At 50.8% G+C, this 22,343-nt stretch overlaps 7 protein-coding genes across 7 annotated transcripts; 3 read left to right on the top strand and 4 right to left on the bottom strand.

The window, feature by feature from the left end:
* Positions 1 to 4,605: 4,605 nt before the first annotated feature.
* LOC128468912 (histone H2A type 2-B-like) lies at positions 4,606 to 5,021 on the bottom strand. The gene has a single exon (XM_053450727.1). The coding sequence runs from the start codon at positions 5,009 to 5,011 to the stop codon at positions 4,619 to 4,621; it is 393 nt and encodes a 130-aa protein (XP_053306702.1). The 5' UTR covers positions 5,012 to 5,021; the 3' UTR covers positions 4,606 to 4,618.
* Positions 5,022 to 5,289: 268 nt separating this feature from the next.
* On the top strand, positions 5,290 to 5,795 carry LOC128468955 (histone H2B 1.1-like). Its single transcript, XM_053450763.1, has one exon. It carries the CDS (start codon positions 5,364 to 5,366, stop codon positions 5,742 to 5,744), a length of 381 nt encoding a protein of 126 aa, XP_053306738.1. The 5' UTR covers positions 5,290 to 5,363; the 3' UTR covers positions 5,745 to 5,795.
* A 697-nt stretch (positions 5,796 to 6,492) lies between these two features.
* On the bottom strand, positions 6,493 to 6,832 carry LOC128469030 (histone H4). Its single transcript, XM_053450828.1, has one exon. The coding sequence runs from the start codon at positions 6,802 to 6,804 to the stop codon at positions 6,493 to 6,495; it is 312 nt and encodes a 103-aa protein (XP_053306803.1). The 5' UTR covers positions 6,805 to 6,832.
* A 642-nt stretch (positions 6,833 to 7,474) lies between these two features.
* LOC128468879 (histone H3) lies at positions 7,475 to 7,943 on the top strand. Its single transcript, XM_053450697.1, has one exon. The coding sequence runs from the start codon at positions 7,482 to 7,484 to the stop codon at positions 7,890 to 7,892; it is 411 nt and encodes a 136-aa protein (XP_053306672.1). The 5' UTR covers positions 7,475 to 7,481; the 3' UTR covers positions 7,893 to 7,943.
* Positions 7,944 to 8,296: 353 nt separating this feature from the next.
* Positions 8,297 to 9,057, bottom strand: LOC128468866 (histone H1B-like). The gene has a single exon (XM_053450686.1). The coding sequence runs from the start codon at positions 9,012 to 9,014 to the stop codon at positions 8,376 to 8,378; it is 639 nt and encodes a 212-aa protein (XP_053306661.1). The 5' UTR covers positions 9,015 to 9,057; the 3' UTR covers positions 8,297 to 8,375.
* Positions 9,058 to 10,546: 1,489 nt separating this feature from the next.
* LOC128468986 (histone H2B 1.1) lies at positions 10,547 to 11,150 on the bottom strand. Its single transcript, XM_053450790.1, has one exon. It carries the CDS (start codon positions 10,959 to 10,961, stop codon positions 10,581 to 10,583), a length of 381 nt encoding a protein of 126 aa, XP_053306765.1. The 5' UTR covers positions 10,962 to 11,150; the 3' UTR covers positions 10,547 to 10,580.
* A 157-nt stretch (positions 11,151 to 11,307) lies between these two features.
* Positions 11,308 to 11,717, top strand: LOC128469054 (histone H2A type 2-B-like). The gene has a single exon (XM_053450849.1). The coding sequence runs from the start codon at positions 11,314 to 11,316 to the stop codon at positions 11,704 to 11,706; it is 393 nt and encodes a 130-aa protein (XP_053306824.1). The 5' UTR covers positions 11,308 to 11,313; the 3' UTR covers positions 11,707 to 11,717.
* The last annotated feature ends 10,626 nt before the right edge of the window (positions 11,718 to 22,343 follow it).

The following is a 22,343-nucleotide window of genomic DNA, read 5'->3' as shown; positions in this document are numbered from 1 at the left end:
TATGCCAAGCGGCGCACTGAGTTCCTGAGTCTGTACGAGAAGGGATGTTAATGGAGATTAGGGAGATGCTCGATCTGAGAGTGATTGAGCCGTCCGAGAGCCCCTTGGGTTTTCTGGTAGTCCTAGTGGCTAAGAGAGATGGGACGACACGGTTCTGTGTAGTCTACCGCAGGCTCAATGACCGGACTGTGACTGACACGTACCCCATGCCCCGTGTAGATGATTTGTTACACCGCATCTCTCGTGGTAAGAGAGATCGGCCTTCATCACCCCATTGGGACTATACCAATTTAGGGTAATGCAGTTTGGGATGAAGAACGCTCCGGCGACGTTCCAAAGGATGGTAGATCGACTCGTCGATGGCCTCCAGGAATATGCTTGCACGTTGCAATCGGAGTTAGCCACCTAACCAAAGAAACAGCCCTAAGCCGACCCGTTGGGGTCTAGCCGGGTCTGTCACTGGAAACAAAGGGGGGAGTAATGTGATGGTTCCAAGAGTCACCCTACCCCTCAGTTAATGTTATCCAGTGACATGAAACTCTTTAATGTGTTATCAATAAAAATGTATATTAATGCCTTATTTTGTAAAAGTTTGCACACGGCACACTAAGGTCTGAGAGATAATCTAATAAAGATAATGTGTGCTCTTTATCTCCCAGACTTAGTGGTGCCGGTGTCCTGTTGTATTGCTCCCCCCCCCCCTCGTGGTGTCCCTACCTATAAAAGGCGACACCTGTCCCATAATAAACAGTTATTCCTTTTGTTGTACCTAAAGACTAGTCTTGCCTGGTTATTTGGGTACCGGATAGCGATATCCCTTTACTTTGCTTGGGGATATTGCCTACAGATTGCGGGGAATTATTGTCCTGAAGGGAGAAGTCGCTCTTGGTGGAGAGGGAGAACCTGAGGTCCCTGGTCGGTCCGTCACACCGACACTAGCGGAGCAGGGCTCACGAGCTGGTCCGGTGACCCTAGCTTCACGGCACCGTAGCCCGCCGAGGCATAGCTGAGTACAGTGCCGTAAATGTCCTGAAAATGACAATTAGTGATCCAGCGGGTCCCTGAAGCATTAGACGAAACGAATGTTCCAGGGAAGTAACAGACTTTATTGGGGAAACACACAGGCTTATATACAGGTTAGGTGATAAAAAGGTCATAAATCAGGCACACATCTTCCCTCCCTGCCCAGACGGTCCGGCGCCACGCTTAGGCAACCGAGCCCCGCAATATCCGTAGGGACCCCGAGCGGCAGCAAATCGAAGTTTCCCCGGGACAGCCGGCGTTTGTACGATAGCCGCACCGCCTGATCGCCACCTCTCTAGCGGCTCCAGTGACAAGGGATCCCCAGTCTCTGCGGGGGTGTCTGGGCTACGAGAGCCGAAGTCCATGGGTAGGGCAGGTGATACATGGATGAGGTAGGACGGGAAGGGGAGCCAAGCGGCAGTAGGTTGAAGCTTCCCCCGGGATGGACCGCGGGACAGCCGGCGTGGGTCCGATAGCCGCCCTGGGGCAGTTATGGTTAATGAGGGTCTTTAGGGTTAATTTAGGGGCAGTAATGGTTAATGGGGTGTTTAGGGTTAATTTAATGCTGAGGACTGAGGACACGGGCGTAGGAACCGGGGGGGACGGATCCCCCCCAGGAAATCATGCGGGGGGGACCGATAATATAGAAATCCCCCCCAGGGTGAGTGCACTCTGGTGCAGCTGTGAGGGTGCTCACAGCTGCCCGATCGGCAGCTGCAGCCTGCAGGACTGGTTAGGGAAATCCGTGATCTCCCCAACCAGTCTTACAGCTGTATTCAGGTCACACTCACCAGCTGCACAGACTGCGAGCGGCAAACAGAAGGAAAGTTAGAACAGAAATCAGAAAGGAGGAAGCAGAAAGCAGGAAGCAGGACGGAGGAAGAGAAAGCAGAAAGGAGGAAGAAGGAAGAAAAGGTAAGATTTGTGGAGAACCAAGGTGGGTGGGTGGTTGATTATTGGGGGGTCTGATGTGGAGAACAAAGGTTGTGGGGGGGGGTCTGATGTAGAGAACGAAGGTTGTGGGGGGGTCTGATGTGGAACACAAAGGTGGGTGGGTTAGGGGGATCTGATGTGGAGAATGAAGGTGGGTGGGAGGGGGTCTGATGTGGAGAACGAAGGTGGGGGGGGTCTGATGTGGAGAACGAAGGTGGGGGGGGTCTGATGGTAGATTTGTGTGTGCATATACATATGGTAAGGCATGTGTATGGGCACTTGGGCAGGCATATGTGTATAGGGCAGCTGTGTATATGTGCGTGTATGTGCATATGTCTGTATGGGCAGTGTATATGTGTACGTGTGTATGGGCAGTGTATATGTGTATGTCTGTATGGGCAGTGTATATGTGTACGTCTGTATGGGCAGTGTATATGTGTATGTGTGTATAGGGAGTGTATATGTGTGTACGTGTGTATAGGCAGTGTATATGTGTACGTCTGTATGGGCAGTGTATATGTGTATGTGTGTATGGGCAGTGTATATGTGTATGTGTGTATGGGCAGTGTATATGTGTACGTGTGTATAGGCAGTGTATATGTGTGTATCTGGATGGGCAGTGTATATGTGTACGTCTGTATGGGCAGTGTATATGTGTGTATATAAGGAGTGTATTTGTCTTATAGTGTATACGTCTTTGTAAGTATGTGCAAGGGCAGTGTATATTTATGGGGAGGCGTGTGTGTGTGTGTGTGAGCAGATTATGTATGTTTGGGCAGGCGTGTAGAAGGGTAGTGCATATGTGTGAGTACTGGCAAGTGTGTATGTGCAGGCAATTGCAGCGTATACGTGTGTTTTTGTGGGCAGGCATGCGTAAGAGCAGTGCATATGTGTGTATGAGCAGGCATGTCGTTCTTAAAGGGAAGATTATGATTCCCTGTAACACATGTTTAACCCATTGTGTGTGTACGTAAGTGTGTGCATGCGTGTGCATGTTATTCAAGTGTTTAAGTGTGTGGATATGATCCTGTGTGTATGACATGTTAGGAGTCTTAGATGGTTCCTTCAATACATCATAGTAGTCTCTGTGGCCGTGTCCAGTGGGGTCCATCTGTGGTTGTAAGATTTGTCTTTTTTTGTGAGTTTCGGTGGGAATTTTCTCCCATTCATCCAGTAGAACGTTTTATGAGCTGAAGGTGATAAACCAAGACATTTTGGACAACACTATGCTTCTAACTTTGTGGGAACAGTTTTGGGGATCATGACTGCGCCCCAGTGTGCAAAACAGCTACTTTGCACCATAACCACTACAGTGCGTTGGTTGTAGGGTCTTACTCTGCCTGCAGTTAATAAAATATTTCTATAAGAGTATTTAAGTGTTGTCTGCTCCCAGACCACAAATGCGGAAAGGGTTAATTGCATCATTGTATTTCTGTAGGATCTTTTGTTACAATGTTGGCAATCGTGCATTACTTAAAGTATTATTACCAGTTGTTCTAAGTGAAATAACTGAAATATAGGCCAAACTTTTGGTTAATTTTCTTTGACCTGTTTGTTTAATAAAGAGCTTCTCTGTGAAAACTGAACATGATACTTTTTTGTGCGGAAATTGTACATACACACACACATACATTTATATAAAATTTGCCATGAACAATTCCCAGTTTACTGAACAAGAATATACCCTACCAGTAAAACTGCTATCCCCCCCAGATTTTTAGGGGTTCCTACGCCCATGACTGAGGGTTAATTTAATAAAGTTAACTAAAGGTGCAGTTAGAGGTAAAGCAATCTAAAGGTGGACAATCTAAGGGGAATCTAAATCCTGGGGGCAGTGAAGATTATTAATGTATTTATTTATAAAAGTGTGGTGTCAGTGATATTCTCTGAATGGTTTGAATCTCTGAACGATTCTCTGCCTTCAGTGACATCGCTAGAGTAGGCAGGCAGGAGGGTTCATTGACACTAATGAAAGGGGCGGGGCCAATCGTTAGTTTGACTGCAGGGAGGGACTGGGCAAAAGATTCGGATCATGAATCGGATCATTTCAATGACCGACTCGAAATGATCCGATTTACTTTACTGATCCGAACTTCGCATCATTGCTTTGGGGTATATGAAGGGTTAATTCCTTCTTAGCAATTAAGCTTTCAGAGGCAAGGGAGATGTCTACAGTGGAGCTACTCACGGCTCTCTCTCAGAATGATTATCAAATTCATTAATACGCTCCCCAGACCATTGCCAGCTACACGATCATCACACAGCTGAGGGATTCCCCGGCTTCTGCCACATTAATTTGCGGTAAACCACAATTTCTTATGCAATGCTGCCACCGTGTGGTAGCACTTAACCACCCACCTTTCTTGAGAACCATATTCATCCATTTAAAAGATTTAAGCTTTGCCTCGAATTGTAACCCTGAAACGGACGGAGGGGGAGGGGGGCTTTAGGGTGTATGATGTAGTTTGTATGAATAGTGTTTAGCCACCGTTAAGCTCAGCAACTAAACATCGGGCTGAAAAACTGCAGTGGAAAGCAGTTGCCTATAAAGAAGTCAGATTTATAGCAAGACAGATATAGCTTGTTCCAGAGATTATGGGTGGCTCTGAAAAGAGCCTTTGGTGGTGTTGGTTAATTGCCCTGCCGTTACCGATTACCGCACTCACTTGCTCTTGGCAGGCTTGTGGCTCTCTGTCTTCTTGGGCAAGAGCACCGCCTGGATGTTGGGTAGAACACCTCCCTGAGCAATGGTGACCCCTCCGAGCAGCTTATTGAGCTCCTCGTCGTTACGAACGGCAAGTTGCAGGTGGCGAGGAATGATACGGGTCTTTTTGTTGTCGCGTGCAGCGTTACCAGCCAACTCCAATATCTCAGCAGTCAGATACTCCAACACCGCTGCCAGATACACGGGTGCGCCGGCTCCTACTCTCTCGGCATAATTACCCTTGCGAAGAAGCCTATGCACACGGCCGACAGGGAACTGCAGACCAGCTCGGGAAGAACGTGTCTTCGCCTTAGCACGAACCTTTCCACCTTGTTTTCCTCTGCCAGACATGCTATCGCTCGGCAAACACTCACGCAGACTACTGACGAAATAATACGTTACAAAGAATCGCAGCACACTTACCCAGCTATTTGTAGCTTCCCCCCGTGACGCTATTCGTCACTGATTGGTTTCTTTTCAAAACATCCAATCGGGTGGACATAGTCTGAGACACCAATCGGTGTAGGCACTGCGGTTCATGGGCGGCCGCATCTGCACACGTGACAACCTCATCGAATCGGACGCGAGACAGCAGAACGGCCTTATTTGCATGCGGTGCCTATAAAGGGAAGGGCCCAGCGCAGTTACGCTTCAGTGTTCATCACGTTCTTCTGCCTTGCGTGTTGAAAGGAAAGCAGACGCGATGCCTGATCCAGCGAAATCTGCGCCTGCTCCGAAGAAAGGCTCTAAGAAAGCTGTTACGAAGACTCAGAAAAAAGACGGGAAGAAGCGCAAGAAGAGCAGAAAGGAAAGCTACGCGATTTATGTCTACAAGGTACTGAAGCAGGTGCATCCCGACACTGGCATTTCGTCCAAGGCCATGGGCATCATGAACTCGTTTGTCAACGATATCTTTGAGCGCATTGCCGGGGAAGCTTCACGCCTAGCCCATTACAACAAGCGCTCCACTATCACTTCCCGGGAGATTCAGACTGCTGTACGCCTCCTCCTTCCTGGAGAGCTGGCCAAGCACGCTGTGTCAGAGGGCACCAAGGCTGTTACCAAGTACACCAGCGCCAAGTAAAGTTCTCTTTGTTCTCTCTCTTTAAACAAAGGCTCTTTTGAGAGCCACCCACACGTTCTGTCTCAGAGCTATGTGAATTATGTAGCCCCTTTTGTTGGACTGCTACCTCTGGGAAGAGCATTTGTGAGCATTGAAATGTGCTCCTCACTCCTCCAGATCAGCTGGGGTGTTGTGCCCGTCGACCAGACTGCCTGGCACGAGAAGCCCAAGGTGAAGGGGCTCCTGTAATGGCAACGATCTGTACTCTGATTGGGTATTCCAACTAATGGCTGATTTCTCCTGCTGGGACCCAAGAGATTAACTCCTTCGCCGTCAAAAAGAACCAGCGTTGCAGAGAGAAGGGGCTGCTTTACCACTGCGGCTAGCCCAAGCTGAGCTACATCGTGGGTCTATTGTCCTGAAAACAGGATGAGACATGAGGGGACGACAAAGTCATAATAACAATCACACACATACTGGGACATACAGAATTCAGATAACTACCACAGACGGCGCCTATTAACCCTGGGACGTGTCAGCCCCCATTCAAGCGAGGCCAGCCTTTGGAGGACACCAGCTGCCGATCTCACCCCATGTTCTGCCAGTAGCTCAAGCTATAGCCAGACACATCCACTGTTAAGCTAGTTATTTCAAGGTGTGCATAGAAAAGCGCGGGCAGACTCTGGGACAACATGATCATAGCCTAAGAGAGTGTGTGGGTGGCTCTGAAAAGAGCCGTTGGATGTTTCCGGGTGACGAGTGAACAAGCTTATCCTCCGAAACCGTACAGAGTACGGCCTTGGCGTTTCAAGGCATACACCACGTCCATAGCGGTAACGGTTTTCCTCTTGGCATGCTCAGTATAAGTGACTGCGTCACGAATCACATTCTCCAAAAACACTTTGAGCACACCACGGGTCTCCTCGTAGATCAGCCCAGAGATACGCTTCACACCTCCTCTGCGAGCCAAACGGCGGATAGCAGGCTTGGTGATCCCCTGAATATTATCCCGAAGCACCTTCCTGTGCCGCTTTGCGCCACCTTTCCCGAGTCCCTTACCTCCTTTGCCACGGCCAGACATGATAACGTTTACTCCGCGAGCTCCACAGCACAATACTCGTTTTCGGCCAGCCCGCTTCCTTTTATGCGTACTGGACGGACCTGATGGGGAACCGCACCATGCTGCCTCAAGGGGGTGTTGCTTTTTGAATATATGCTTATCGTTGGTTGGCTGGAGAAGCTTCCAAACGTGCCTCAGCCACCGATTGGCTATTTAGGAATATCAAAAACCTTAATGCTTTTGCCTCCCTCACCGCCACGTGATCGCTTTCGACGATCCCTCATTTACCACTAGGTGGCAGCATTTCGCTGTAAATAAACGCTAAACGGAGACCAAGATAAAGGCGGGCTTTTAGCTTTCGCCGTATCGTTGTTAACGGTCAGCCAGTACACAGGTTCACTAGGTAGGAGGCTGACCAAAAGAGAGGAGAAGAACTAAATAAAAAAAGAACCGCAGCTAACGAATAAATGACCGATTCGAGCGTTTAATTTAAAAAAATAAAAAAGATAACTCTCCACACCGAAGTCTCTTGATCAAAGGCTGGCTTTTTCAAACCATCGTCCTAGCCTATGAAAAAGAGGGGCGTGATCAAGCGTATCCAATCACATTCACCGTTACTCTATAAAGGGCTTGAGTTGGCCACAGAATCGTTACAATTACGTTGAATTCGTTGTTGGATCAGATCGGCACGCACCAGCATGGCTCGCACCAAGCAGACAGCCCGTAAGTCCACCGGAGGAAAAGCTCCTCGGAAGCAGCTGGCGACCAAAGCTGCGAGGAAAAGCGCTCCAGCTACCGGCGGCGTGAAGAAGCCACATCGCTACCGCCCGGGCACCGTAGCTCTTAGGGAAATCCGCCGTTACCAGAAGTCCACGGAGTTGCTTATCCGAAAGCTGCCTTTCCAGCGGCTGGTCCGTGAGATTGCTCAAGACTTCAAGACCGATCTACGTTTCCAGAGTTCTGCTGTTATGGCTCTCCAGGAAGCCAGCGAGGCTTACCTCGTGGGGCTTTTCGAAGACACCAATTTGTGCGCTATTCACGCTAAGCGGGTTACTATCATGCCAAAAGACATTCAGCTGGCTCGCAGGATCAGAGGAGAACGTGCTTAAATAAACGTGGTGTTGGCGAACGCGATTTTCCCCCTCACCTCTCACAAAGGCTCTTTTAAGAGCCACCACATTGTCACTCAAACGAGCTTGTGTTTTGTGTTTCCCTTCGCATGCATGAAATTAACCCTGTTCTTCGCGGCCAAGCTTGAAACATCTCACACCGTTATCCCACTACCGAGCGAGCCGTTAAGCAGCCGAGTCCCCGGCTGGGCATAACGAGTAACGGCAAAGCACAATCTTTAAGCCCGCCCCTTATCTCTATTATGTTACGGACAGGGCTCTGAGCGAGAGCGCTGGCCGAATATGTGAATCCATGCACAACACACAAGAATGGGGCTAGGCTTACAGCGGGTGGCCCACATAGCCGCGGCCGGTGATTAAACGCTTTTTCTTTTTTCGGAGGATATGATGGTTCTGAAAAGAACCTTTTGTGTGAAGGATTAAGTGGGAAGGCACACACCAGAGGCGCTGCAAAACCCCTTCTCACTTTTTGGGGGCTGCCTTTTTAGCCTTGGGCTTAGCGGGGCTTTTGGCTGCCTTGGGCTTTGCGGAGCTTTTGACTGCCTTGGGCTTTGTGGCCTTCTTAGCTGGGCTCTTGCCAGCTTTCTTCGCTTTAACAACCTTAGGCTTCTTGGGACTCTTGGCAGCGGCCGACGGTTTCTTGATCTTTTTCGGGCTTTTCTTCACTCCTGCAGGGGCTTTCTTGGGCGACTTCACAACCTTCTTAGGGGCTACTTTTTTAGGCTTTACCGGGGTTTCCTTCTTCTTTGATGTCTTCTCTCTGCTCCCCAGCTGCTTCTTGTTCAGCTTGAAAGAGCCAGAGGCACCGCTTCCTTTCAGCTGGATCAGGGTCTCTTTAGACACCAGACCCTTGAGAGCGAGCTTCAGGCGGCTGTTATTCTTTTCTACGTCGTAGCCGCCAGCAGCGAGTGCTTTTTTAAGAGCTGCGAGAGACACTCCGCTGCGCTCCTTGGACGCAGAGACCGCTTTCACAATCAGCTCGGAGACACTGGGACCGGACTTCACAGGACGGCTTTTTGCAGCTGCCGGCTTTTTCGGCTGTTTCTTCTTGGAAGAGGTTTCTGCCGGCGGAGGCGCAGGGGAAGGAGCTGTCTCGGCCATCTCAATGCCTGGATCACACCACACAACAGTTGTAATCGCACATAAACACAGGGTTAAACCGCCAGAAGTTTGGCTTTTATAGACGAGCTGCCGCACATTCATTGGTTCATGAGCAGTAGCCTGCGAGCCTATGATTGGACGCCGTTTCTGAAACCTCCCCATGCTGCCGATCGCCGGGGCATCGCTGGATTTACATTCCCCCTGAAGGGGGGTTTGAAAGGAAAATATATTTACCGTTTGCGGTAAGATCCCAACTCCAAAGCAGTTGGATGTCCTACACCGTGCAGCCCCCCCCCCAAAAAAAAAGAAAGAAAAGAAAAAATGCCAGGGAACAGCACCCAAGAGGTGTGAAATAATAAATAAATAAAATAATGAATACAGATAATAAAATAAATTCTTTAATACGGTATCACCTATTAAAGATTAATTTACCCTTAAACTTAATCTATAAATTTATATAACCCAATCATTTATTATTATTTAAGAATAGCCTAATATTTATACATTAAAGAATAACATTAAAAATGATGGATATTTTTAACTAATAATAATCAATTAAATAATTTAAAATAAATTGTATTTCTACTGCTAGTGCCTGGCTGCCTGCCGGTCTGATGATTGTCTTAGGACTCGTAGCTGACAAGAGTTTACTTAGGGGTTATTTATTATTAACGTATTATATTATTTATTTATTATTCAAAATAATAAAAGTAATTATTAAGATTAGGTTTTGTCTTATCAGGACGTTTTATGTGCGAGAGTGTGTTTGTGTGTATTAGCGCGTGAGCATACGTTAGTGAGGAAAGGGTTAAGCGTGAGAATGTGTTTGTGTGCATGCACCACTGTGTATTAATGATGTATATACTATTTCTTTAACATGAGTGCGAGTGTATAGAACTAGAAAGGCTGGTCCATGGCTGGCTTGAAGGGGGGCCGGCCCAGGGTTATTAGATTCCGTCTGTGGTGTAGTTCTCTTATTCTGTATGTCTCAGTATGTGTGTGATTTTTATTATGCCTTTTTCGTCCCCTCATGTCTTATCCTGTCCGTGTGCCACATGTCCGCACTACCGAGTCATGTCTTAGTGGGGTAAGACTCGGCGCTGTCCTTTTCAGGGTGGTAGAGCGCTGCATTGCTATACTTCCGTATACTACAGCGCCACCGAGGTTTCTGAAGAGCTGTGTCCTCTGCTAGGATCACGCATTTTCCTTTTCAGGACAATAGACCCACTGTGTAGCTCAGCTTCGGCTAGCCGCAGTGGTAAAGCAGCCCCTTCTCTCTGCAAGGCTAGTTCTGTCTGGCGGTGAAGGGGTTAATCCCTTGGGTCCCAGCAGGAGAAATCAGCGATTAGCTGGAATACCCAGTCGGGATACAGGTCGTTGCCATCACAGGAGCCCCTTCACCTTGGGCTTCTCTTCCCAGGCAGTGTGGTCGATGGGCACAATACCCCAGCTAACCTGGAGAGCTAGCAGTCCGACAAAAGGGCTAGATCATTCACATAGCTCTGAGACAGACCGTGTGGGTGGCTCTCAAAAGAGCCTTTGTTTAAAGAGAGAGAACAAAGAACTTTACTTGGCGCTGGTGTACTTGGTAACAGCCTTGGTGCCCTCTGACACAGCGTGCTTGGCCAGCTCTCCAGGAAGGAGGAGGCGTACAGCAGTCTGAATCTCCCGGGAAGTGATAGTGGAGCGCTTGTTGTAATGGGCTAGGCGTGAAGCTTCCCCGGCAATGCGCTCAAAGATATCGTTGACAAACGAGTTCATGATGCCCATGGCCTTGGAAGAAATGCCAGTGTCTGGATGCACCTGCTTTAGTACCTTGTAGACATAGATCGCGTAGCTTTCCTTTCTGCTCTTCCTGCGCTTTTTCCCGTCTTTTTTCTGGGTCTTCGTAACAGCTTTCTTAGAGCCTTTCTTCGGAGCAGGCGCAGATTTCGCTGGATCAGGCATCGCGTTTGTTTTCCTTTCAACACGCAAGGCAGGAGAAAGTGATGAACACTGAAGCGTAACTGCGCTGGGCCCTTCCCTTTATAGGCACCGCATGCAAATAAGGCCGTTCTGCTGTCTCGCGTCCGATTCGATGAGGTTGTCACGTGTGCAGATGCGGCCGCCCATGAACCGCAGTGCCTACACCGATTGGTGTCTCAGATTATGTCCACCCGATTGGATGTTTTGAAAAGGAACCAATCAGTGACGAATAGCGTCACGGGGGGAAGCTACAAATAGCTGGGTAAGTGTGCGGCGTTTCATTTTAACGTGCTTCTTAGTCGGTTATAAGGTTGGTGGTTTGTCGAGAGAAGTCATGTCTGGCAGAGGAAAACAAGGCGGAAAAGTTCGTGCTAAGGCGAAGACACGTTCTTCCCGAGCTGGTCTGCAGTTCCCTGTCGGCCGTGTGCATAGGCTTCTTCGCAAGGGTAATTATGCCGAGAGAGTAGGGGCCGGCGCACCCGTGTATCTGGCAGCGGTGTTGGAGTATCTGACTGCTGAGATATTGGAGTTGGCTGGTAACGCTGCACGCGACAACAAAAAGACCCGTATCATTCCTCGCCACCTGCAACTTGCCGTTCGTAACGACGAGGAGCTCAATAAACTGCTCGGAGGGGTCACCATTGCTCAGGGAGGTGTTCTACCCAACATCCAGGCGGTGCTCTTGCCCAAGAAGACCGAGAGCCACAAGCCTGCCAAGAGCAAGTGAGTGCGGTAACCGCAGGGCAATTGGCCAACACCACCAAAGGCTCTTTTCAGAGCCACCCATAATCTCTGGAACAAGCTATATCTGTCCTGCTATAAACTTGCTGCAAGCTTCCCTAAAGGCAACTGCTTTCCGCTACAGTTTTTCAGCCCGATGTTTAGTTGCTGAGCTTCACGGTGGCTAAACACCATTCATACAAACTACATTATACACCATACCCCGTTTCAGGGCTAAAATTCGAGGCAAAGCTGCCAGCACTTACACGGATAAATATGGTTCTCAAGAAAGGTGGGTGGTTAAGTGCTACCACACGGTGGCAGCATTGCATAGGAAATTGTGGTTTACCGCAAATTAATGTGGCAGAAGCCGGGAATCCCTCAGCTGTGTGATGATCGTGTAGCTGGCAATGGTCTGGGGAGCGCATTAATGAATTTGATAATCATTCTGAGAGAGACCCGTGAGTAGCTCCACTGTAGACATCTCCCTTGCCTCTGAAAGCTTAATTGCTAAGAAGGGATTAACCCTTCATATACCCCAAAGTAGTGATGCGAAGTTCGGATCAGTAAAGTGAATCGGATCATTTCGAGTCGGTCATTGAAATGATCCGATTCATGATCCGAATCTTCGGATCACTCAGTGTGACTCATAGGAGTTACTGTTTCCCCAGTCCCTCCCTGCAGTCAAACTAACGTTTGGCCCCGCCCCTTTCATTAGCGTCAATGAACCCTCCTGCCTGCCTACTCTAGCGATGTCACTGAAGGCAGAGAATCGTTCAGAGATTCGAACCATTCAGAGAATATCACTGACACCACACTTTTATAAATAAATACATTAATAATCTTCACTGCCCCCAGGATTTAGATTCCTCTTAGATTACCCACCTTAAGATTGCTTTTAGATTGCTTTACCTCTAACTGCACCTTTAGTTAACTTTGTTAAATTAACCCTCAGTCCTCAGCATTAAATTAACCCTAAACACCCCATTAACCATTACTGCCCCTAAATTAACCCTAAAGACCCCCATTAACCATAACTGCCCCGGCGCGGCTATCGGACCCATGCCGGCTCTCGCGGTCCATCTCGGGGGAAGCTTCAACCTACTGCCACTTGGCTCCCCTTCCCGTCCTACCTCATCCATGTATCACCTGCTCTACCCATGGACTTCGGCTCTCGTAGCCCAGACACCCTCGCAGAGACTGGGGATCCCTTGTCACTGGAGCCGCTAGAGAGGTGGCGATCAGGCGGTGCGGCTATCGTACAAACGCCGGCTGTCCCGGGGAAACTTCGATTTGCTGCCGCCTGGGGTCCCTACGGATATTGCGGGGCTCGGTTGCCTAAGCGTGGCGTCGGACCGTCTGGACAGGGAGGGAAGATGTGTGCCTGATTTATGACCTTTTTATCACCTAACCTGTATATAAGCCTGTGTGTTTCCCCAATAAAGTCTGTTACTTCCCTGGAACATTCGTTTCGTCTAATGCTTCAGGGACCCGCTGGATCACTAATTGTCCTTTTCAGGACATTTACGGCACTGTACTCAGCTACGCCTCGGCGGGCTGCGGTGCCGTGAAGCTAGGGTCACCGGACCAGCTCGTGAGCCCTGCTCCGCTAGTGTCGGAGTGACGGACCGACCAGGGACCTCAGGTTCTCCCTCTCCATCAAGAGCGACTTCTCCCTTCAGGACAATAATTCCCCTCAATCTGTAGGCAATATCCCCAAGCAAAGTAAAGGGATATCGCTATCCGGTACCCAAATAACCAGGCAAGACTAGTCTTTAGGTACAACAAAAGGAATAACTGTTTATTATGGGACAGGTGTCGCCTTTTATAGGTAGGGACACCACGAGGGGGGGAGGAGCAATACAACAGGACACCGGCACCACTAAGTCTGGGAGATAAAGAGCACACATTATCTTTATTAGATTATCTCTCAGACCTTAGTGTGCCGTGTGCAAACTTTTACAAAATAAGGCAATAATATACATTTTTATTAATAACACATTAAAGAGTTTCATGTCACTGAATAACATTATCTGAGGGGTAGGGTGACTCTAGGAACCATCACATTACTCCCCCCTTTGTTTCCAGTGACAGACCCGGCTAGACCCCAACGGGGTCGGCTTAGGGCTGTTTCTTTGGTTAGATGGCGAACTCCGATTGCCGAGACAACGCGCAAGCATAGTCCTGGAGGCAGGCCCGGACTGGCCATCGGGCACACCGGGCAAATGCCCGGTGGGCCGGGCCACGGCAGGGCCGCATTGACTTAGGGGCTGATGGAGCTGCAGCTCCAGGCCCCTACCCTACCTACGGCCGCATTAACGCGGGGCATAAGGGGCACCTGCCCCTTAAGCCCGCCGCAAGTGCGACCGGGTCCGCCACTCTAAGGGGCCGGGAAGTCCCCACCAAGGCCGGCCTTACGGGTCTGCGGCCGCACAGGGTTTAAATTAAAACATCGGGGTTTTTTTATTAACTTTATTTAACATCCTCCATGTTAAATAAAGTTTTTTTAACTTTATTTAACATGGAGGATGTTAAATAAAGTTGAAAAAAAACCCCCGATGTTTTAATTTAAACCCTGTGCGGCCGCAGACCCCTAAGGCCGGCCCTGGTGGGGGCTTCCCGGCCTCTTAGAGCAGGGCGCCACACTCCAGGGGGGGCGGTCCGCACCGGGTGCCGCTCATCAGGGGGTGCCAACTTGCGGCACCCGGCACCCCTCCAGAGACGGACAGTAATGTCCGCCGCTGGAGGAGCAGGCTCGCAAGGGAGCGGTATCGGAGGTCTTTAACAGACCTCCGGTCCCCCTGAGCGATTTTAAGCCGGGTTCAACCGATCGGCAGCTGCAGCCTGCAGGACTGGTTAGGGAAATCCGTGATCTCCCCAACCAGTCCTGCAGGCTGCAGCTTCATTAAGGTCACACTCACCAGCGTGCTGTCTGTAACTGAGCGCCGGGGCGACGGGATATGATGATTATATCCAGCCCCGGCGCTCAGCATAAACAGCTGTGCGCAGCCGCACTGCACAGACTGTGAGCGGCCGGCAAAATGGAAAGTTGGAAGAGAATTCAGAAAGGAGGAAGAGAAAGGTAAGAGATGTGGAAAACGAAGGTAGGTGGGTGGGGGGGTCTGATGTGGAGAACGAAGGTGGGGGTTGATGTGGAGGGGGGTCTGATATGGAGAACAAAGGTTGTGAAGGGGGGTCTGATGTGGAGAACAAAGGTTGTGGAGGGGGGTTCTGATGTGGAGAACAAAGGTTTGGGGGGGTCTGATGTGGAGAACGAAGGTGGGGGGTCTGATGGTAGATTTGTGTGTGCATATACATATGGTGAGGCATGTGTATGGGTACTTGGGCAGGCATATGTGTTTGTGTATGGAGCAGCTGTGTATATGTGCATGTATGTGTACGTCTGTATGGGCAGTGTATATGTGTGCGTCTGTATGGGCAGTGTATATGTGTACGTCTGTATGGGCAGTGTATATGTGTGTGTATGGGCAGTGTATATGTATATGTGTACGTGTGTATAGGCAGTGTATATGTGTACGTCTGTATGGGCAGTGTATATGTGTACGTGTGTATAGGCAGTGTATATGTGTGTATATAAGGAGTGTATTTGTCTTATAGTGTATACGTCTTTGTAAGTATGCGCAAGGGCAGTGTATATTTATGGGGAGGCGTGTGTGTGTGTGTGAGCAGTTTACGTATGTTTGGGCAGGCGTGTATAAGGGTAGTGCATATGTGTGAGTACTGGCAAGTGTGTATGTGCAGGCAATTGCAGCGTATACGTGTGTTTTTGTGGGCAGGCATGCGTAAGAGCAGTGCATATGTGTGTATGAGCAGGCATGTCGTATTTAAAGGGAAGATTATGATTCCCTGTAACACACGTTTAACCCATTGTGTTTGTGTACGTAAGTGTGTGCATGCGTGTGCATGTTATTCAAGTGTTTAAGTGTGTGGATATGATCCTGTGTGTATGACGTGTTAGGAGTCTTAGATGGTTCCTTCAATACATCATAGTAGTCTCTGTGGCCGTGTCCAGTGGGGTCCATCTGTGGTTGTAAGATTTGTCTTTTTTTGTGAGTTTCTGTGGGAATTTTCTCCCATTCATCCAGTAGAACGTTTTATGAGCTGAAGGTGATAAACCAAGACATTTTGGACAACACTATGCTTCTAACTTTGTGGGAACAGTTTTGGGGACGGTCCTTTTCTATTCTATCATGACTGCGCCCCAGTGTACAAAACAAGGTCCATAAAGGCATGGTTGCAAAAATTCCCCACAGAAACTCTCCAAAATCTTGTGGAAATCGTTCCCAGAAGAGTTGAAGCTGATATAGCTGCAAAGAGGGACCAACTACATATTAATGTCTATGTATTTATAATGCAATGTCATAAAAATCCCTGTTGGTGAAATGGTCAGGTATACCCTACCAGTAAAAATGCTATCCCCCCCAGATTTTTAGGGGTTCCTACGCCCATGTGTGGATTGGTGTGTATGTGTGTGGATTGGTGTATGTGTGGATTGGTGTATATGTGTGGATTGGTGTATATGTGTGGATTGGTATATATGTGTGGATTGGTATATGTGACGAACCCTGTCTGATCCTCACTGTTATTATTATTATTATATTTATGTGTACCCGGTTTGAATGTGGCTGCAGCTCCGGCCTTCAAAGAGACGATCCTATAATCCGGCTGGGGCTCTTAATCAGCCAGCACAGCCCTATCTGCCCAGACGGCACCCGCACTACAGGGGGGATAACACAGGTGGGGGAAACCCATTGTATCCCTTAATCCCCTCACCTGATACATCCCCTGTATACTGATGGGATTTGTGATGGGATGTGGCTGATAGGATTGGGGGTTGGGTTTGGTGCACAGTGAATGGAGATTGTATATAAGTTCTGTGTTTGTAATAAAGGGAGTTCTGTTTTAACCTCAAAGCATGAAGTTCTGTCTCATGATTGAGGGAAGTGCTGGTCTGTGACTGCTTTCTTCGGAGAGCCAGTTATAAGTTATACCCTGGCGAGGAAGAGCCAAACGGATCCACAGATGGAGTGGATTGAACAGTCACCGGGATGCGGGGTGACTTGGAGGGGAGTTGAGACCCTCGAATCGGAGACTCCAGTATGGGAGTTTGAGAGACGGACCGGAGCCCGGCTCGTGAGATGGAGAGCGGCCCTAGAAAAGTGGAGCGCCCACCAAGGTACACATCTGCCCACCCTAGAACAACGAATCAGGGACCAGGTGAATGGGAGGCTCTACTTGTTCGGGGGACCTGCATCTCCAGGTGAGGTTGCAGAGCTAGAGAGGCTGGTCCGACAGGAGATTGGGCTCGAAGAGGAGTACCGAGCCATATACTGGGAAGCCCGAGGCCCGCAGCGAAAATCCAGAAAGCCCCATTCTCCGGAAGGGATGGATGTTGGCGGGCCTGGCCTGTTGTGGGAGGCATTCGAGGAAAGGGGTGTCTTTGGCAATGGCAACATGGACCGATGGTGGGACATTAGTGACAAGCGCCGGAGAGCCCTGCCGCCCACTGCAACAAGTGAACTCAGCCAAGACCTTGAGAGACTAGTAGACAGAGAATGGTGCCTCGAGGCAGAATACTTGGCGCTGTTCGAGGGGAGCTACGCCCTGCAGTGTGAGCCGACAGATGTCACAGAGCGAGCTCCGGAGGCCGCTCACTATAATTGGCAAGCCTCCGGACTTGAAGGTTCAGCCACTCTGCCCCTGGTATTGCAGCCAGAGCCCGAAGAGGTGAAAGTGGGCAATCACTTTTGGGAGGAAGTCTTCCGGGTGATTATGGACCGCATGCAGTCGCCGGAATTTGAGGCAGCGGTCTATGGGTTCCCACTAGAGGCGGCAGAAGCGCCAACAACAGGGCAGAGAGACGCTGTTCTCTGCCCAGCACCATGCGCCCCTCCTACTCCGGCTGAAGCGCCGGCACCGGGGCAGAGTGCCGCTGGCCTCTGCCCGCCCCACAGTGAAAGGTCCCTGCCTGCTAGCAGGGACCCACCAGGGCAGTGCGACGCGATCCTCTGCCCAGCACTGCAAAATGCCAGACTGGCAGAAGAGCCGGCCACGGGGCAGAGTGCTGCTGGCCTCTGCTCATCCCCCAGCACAGTGTTCCCGCCGGCTAACGAGGACCAACCAGAAGTGCTGGCACCCGGAGAGAGAGTCGCTGACCTCTGTCCTGCACCAGCAATCCTCGCGCTGGCTGAAACGCCGGCAACAGGGCAGAGGGACGCTGTTCTCTGCCCAGCACCATGCGCCCCTCCTACTCCGGCTGAAGCGCCGGCACCGGGGCAGAGTGCCGCTGGCCTCTGCCCTCACGAAAAGGAAAGGTCCCTGCCTGCTAGCAGGGACCCACCAGGGCAGGGCGACGCGATCCTCTGCCCAGCACCGCAAAATGCCAGACCGACAGAAGAGCCGGCCACGGGGCAGAGTGCTGCTGGCCTCTGCTCATCCCCCAGCACAGTGTTCCTGCCGGCTAACGAGGACCAACCAGCAGTGCTGACACCCGGAGAGAGAGTCGCTGACATCTGTCCTGCACCAGCAATCCTCGCGCTGACTGAAACGCCGGCAACAGGGCAGAGTGCTGCTGGTCTCTGCCCGCCCCACAGCGAAGGGTCCCCACCTGCTAGCAGGGAACCACCAGCGGAAGAGCTAGCCACAGGGCAGAGTGACGCTGTTCTCTGCCCAGCACCATTCCCTGCACCAGCAGAAGCACTGGCAACCGGGCAGAGAGTCGCTGACCTCTGCCCTGCACTGCTTACACCCCCATTATCTGGCTCTCCCCAACACGAGCATCCGGGAGGGGGCGCAGGCGGCGACCCTCCCCAGCGGCCGTCACCAATTATGGGAGGAAGGGCAACCGGCACTCCTCCCCAGCGGCATGGTCCAGTGGGCAAAACGAGCCCTAGCTCGGAGAGCCAGGTAAGGGTAAGTGAAACTGCTGCTGCTTTGGAGTGGGCTCTTGTTGTTTGGGTGGGGGAATGTGGAGCGGACTTAGCCCGTAGTCAGGGTAACCATGGGAGGGTTCCATCAGGTTGGGAGGGAGCCGAGTCTGGGCTGAGGGCCCAGAGGGGAAAGGAAGCCCTAGAGAAAGGTCTCCCATGCCTGCAGAGGAGACTAAAGAGGGCTGCCCATTGGAGAGGCTTCTGGGCTGGCCTCTTACCCTTTGACTACGGGCCAGGCCTAGGAGCCTGGGTGACTGACATGGGGCTGCCAGGGTGCCCCAGAGGCCGCACGCCCACTCTCCCTACCCCGCAGGACTAGAGACAGTAGAGGCCCGGTCATCCCCAAGCCGATCCGTTAGGGATCTGGCTGTGTCTGCCGGACGTTTGCACAAGAGGGGAGTAATGTGACGAACCCTGTCTGATCTTCACTGTTATTATTATTATATTTATGTGTACCCGGTTTGAATGTGGCTGCAGCTCCAGCCTTCAAAGAGACGATCCTATAATCCGGCTGGGGCTCTTAATAAGCCAGCACAGCCCTATCTGCCCAGACGGCACCCGCACTACAGGGGGGGATAACACAGGTGGGGGAACCCATTGTATCCCTTAATCCCCTCACCTGATACATCCACTGTATACCGATGGGATTTGTGATGGGATGTGGCTGATGGGATTTGTGATGGGATGTGGCTGATAGGATTGGGGGTTGGGTTTGGTGCACAGTGAATGGAGATTGTATATAAGTTCTGTGTGTTTGTAATAAAGGGAGTTCTGTTTTAACCTCAAAGCATGAAGTTCTGTCTCATGATTGAGGGAAGTGCTGGTCTGTGACTGCTTTCTTCGGACAGCCACAGCGTGTCCGCTGACTGGTAGAGGGAAGGAGCTGACGGGCGGATGTGTCCAGTCTGGGGCACAGGACGATCCGTCACAGTATATATGTGTGGATTGGTGTATGTGTGGATTGGTGTATGTGTGGATTGGTGTACGTGTGGATTGGTGTATATACGTGTGGATTGGTATATGTGTGGATTAGTATATGTGTGGATTGGTATATGTGTGTGGATTGGTGTATATGTGTGGATTGGTATGTGTGTGGATTGGTAAATGTGTGAGAGTGATGGGTGTTATGCTGTACCATTTCCAATGTCTTTTTCATGATCTAATTATGCTCTAAAAGTACATCATAACTCCCATCACTCTATACTGTTCCATACAGAGGCAGAGGCCTTGCACCCCCACCACAGGACTCCTGAAAGGTAAGTGAACTTCAAAGAGGGAGAGGGTAGATAGTTAGGAGGGGGTAGTTGCGGCGGGCTTAAGGGGCTCTGCGTTAATGCGGCCATATAGGACCAGTCAGTCCAGTCCTGACTGGACCTTTTTTAAGGTGGGGGCCTGGAGCTGCAGCTCCATCAGCCCCTAAGTCAATCCTGCCCTGCCACAGGCGCGGTCGCAGTTGCTGCTTGCTCCGGCAACAAGGTAAGTAGGGTGAGGGAGGGGGGTGCAGTGAAAAGGGGCAGAGGGGGGTTAGATAGTGAGAAAGGGGGAGAGGGGATAGATAGAGGCGGTACATATTGAGAAGTGGGAAGGGAGTTACATAGTAAAAAGGGGGAACATAGTGAGAAGGGGCAGATAAGATGAAGAGAGGGGGTAGTGTGAATGCGTATGAGATTGCATTAATGAATGTGTTAATGATTTGTGTGAATGATTAAATGCAAAGATGGTACGGGTGGGCTTTAACAATAAATAAATAAATAAATATGGGCTGCCCGGGCCTATTTTTTGTCCCAGTCCGGGCCTGCCTGGAGGCCATCGAGGAGTCGATCTACCATCCTCTGGAACGTCGCCGGAGCGTTCTTCATCCCAAAAGGCATAATCCTAAATTGGTATAGTCCGAATGGGGTGAAGAAGGCCGACTTCGGAATTGCCTCCGCCGCCAGAGGTGTCACAAACCTAGGTTGAAAAATGCAGTTTAATATCATTGTTGTGATAGTTATGTATATCTATCTGTGTGTCTGTCTTCTGTGCCTTTGTTCTCCCTCCCGTGCTGCCCCTGTCCATGTCCCACATGCCCTGCCCCCATACGTTAAGCCCTCGTATCCCGGACGCCATCAGCCCTCACCTACCGCACCATTTACCTTGCTATTAACCTACCGGGGTGGGGTACGGAGCAAGACCAATTCGTGGGGAAAAGCCTCCCCTGGATGCCTGGTCGCCGGGACTTCCGGAGGAGCGGAAAACGGCCGGCGCGGCTGCCGAACGCGTGCCGGCTATCTCGCGGTCCGTCCCGGGGAAACTGTTGTTTCGCTCGGGACCCCGTTGACCGATCACGTCGCTTTTTGGACCAGATCTTCCTGGTCCCCGACCGCCCCCTCGGCACCCCTAAGATCGCCGCTGCGCCATCGGGATCACCCCGAGAACGATGAACAAATGTATACGGACATTGCGGGGCTCGGTAGCCTAAGCACGGCGCCGGACTGTCTGGGCAGGGCGGGAAGATGTGTCCTGATTTATGACCTTTTTATCACCTAACCTGTATATAAGCCTGTGTGTTTCCCAATAAAGTGTGTCACTTCCCTGGACATTAGTCTTGTCTAATGCTTCAGGGGCTTGCTGGATCACTCACTGTCCTTCTCAGGACATTTACAGCACCGGATTCAGCTACGCTTCGGCGAGCTACGGTGCTCCTTCACCCAAGAATCCAAGCCGCATTCCTACTCCCTTCCCTGCTAGTATAGGCTACAGCTGGAAGTGGTTAACCCTTGTGGTTCCGGGAGTAAGCAGCTAAGAATTGACGGGTGTACCCAGCCGGGGTACCCGAGGCCCGTCACAAGAGGAATCTGCCAGTACCCCTTGCATAGGTCGAGGGTGGATAGGAACTTACCACGAGAGATGCAGTGTAACAAATCATCTACTCGGGACATGGGGTACGTGTCAGTCACAGTCCGGTCATTGAGCCTGCGGTAGTCTCTCTTAGGCACTAGGACTACCGGAAAAGCCAAGGGGCTCTCGGACGGCTCAATCACTCCCAGATCGAGCATCTCCCTAAACTCCCTTAACATGCCTTCTCGGACAGACTCAGGAACTCGGTACGCAGCTTGGCGTAACGGGGTCTGCCCTGGAGTCTCCACGCGGTGGTGCATCCCGGGAGGGCAGAGAGTAAGCCGACTCTCTGGTCTAACAGCTGGCGAACTTGGGCCTTCTGGGATTTCCCTAACTGCGCCGCTAACTGTATCGCGCCAAGTTCCCTCGTCCCTGACGCTACCTGGGCAATTCTAGCAGCGTAATCCCTCAGGGTCATCTATCGCCGGGGCGCAAATAACTGCTACTTCCTCGGGACGCTCCTGGTAGGCTTTCAACATGTTCACACGGAAGGTTCGCTGGATCCTTCCGTCTGCACATTTAGCTACCATGTAGGTGGTGTTGCACAGTTGCTTCACCACCCGATACGGTCCCTGCCACACCGCCTGCAGCTTATCCTGACGGGATGGTTTAAGCGCTAGGACCTTCTGCCCTACTTCAAAGGAGCGGCTCCGGGGCGGTCCGCTCGTACCACCGTTTCTGCCAACCTTGCGCCACTTGAAGGTTTTCCCGGACCATGTCCGTGTGGTCCTTCAATCTATACCAGAAGGCCAACACGTACTCTACTATGGTCGGCCCTTTGGTCCCTGCCAGTGCTCTCTAAGCAAATCTAGGG

Source organism: Spea bombifrons, chromosome 11, assembly GCF_027358695.1.
Source record: "Spea bombifrons isolate aSpeBom1 chromosome 11, aSpeBom1.2.pri, whole genome shotgun sequence".
In the NCBI taxonomy this organism is placed as follows: Eukaryota; Metazoa; Chordata; class Amphibia; order Anura; family Pelobatidae; genus Spea; species Spea bombifrons.
The sequence above is the reverse complement of the archived record's forward strand: the minus strand, read 5'-3'. Positions and strand labels throughout refer to the sequence as shown.

Bases quoted from the DNA above. Each gene is read 5' to 3' on its own strand.
- LOC128468912 (XM_053450727.1), bottom strand. From the start codon at position 5,011: ATGTCTGGCAGAGGAAAACAAGGTGGAAAGGTTCGTGCTAAGGCGAAG.
- LOC128468955 (XM_053450763.1), top strand. From the start codon at position 5,364: ATGCCTGATCCAGCGAAATCTGCGCCTGCTCCGAAGAAAGGCTCTAAG.
- LOC128469030 (XM_053450828.1), bottom strand. From the start codon at position 6,804: ATGTCTGGCCGTGGCAAAGGAGGTAAGGGACTCGGGAAAGGTGGCGCA.
- LOC128468879 (XM_053450697.1), top strand. From the start codon at position 7,482: ATGGCTCGCACCAAGCAGACAGCCCGTAAGTCCACCGGAGGAAAAGCT.
- LOC128468866 (XM_053450686.1), bottom strand. From the start codon at position 9,014: ATGGCCGAGACAGCTCCTTCCCCTGCGCCTCCGCCGGCAGAAACCTCT.
- LOC128468986 (XM_053450790.1), bottom strand. From the start codon at position 10,961: ATGCCTGATCCAGCGAAATCTGCGCCTGCTCCGAAGAAAGGCTCTAAG.
- LOC128469054 (XM_053450849.1), top strand. From the start codon at position 11,314: ATGTCTGGCAGAGGAAAACAAGGCGGAAAAGTTCGTGCTAAGGCGAAG.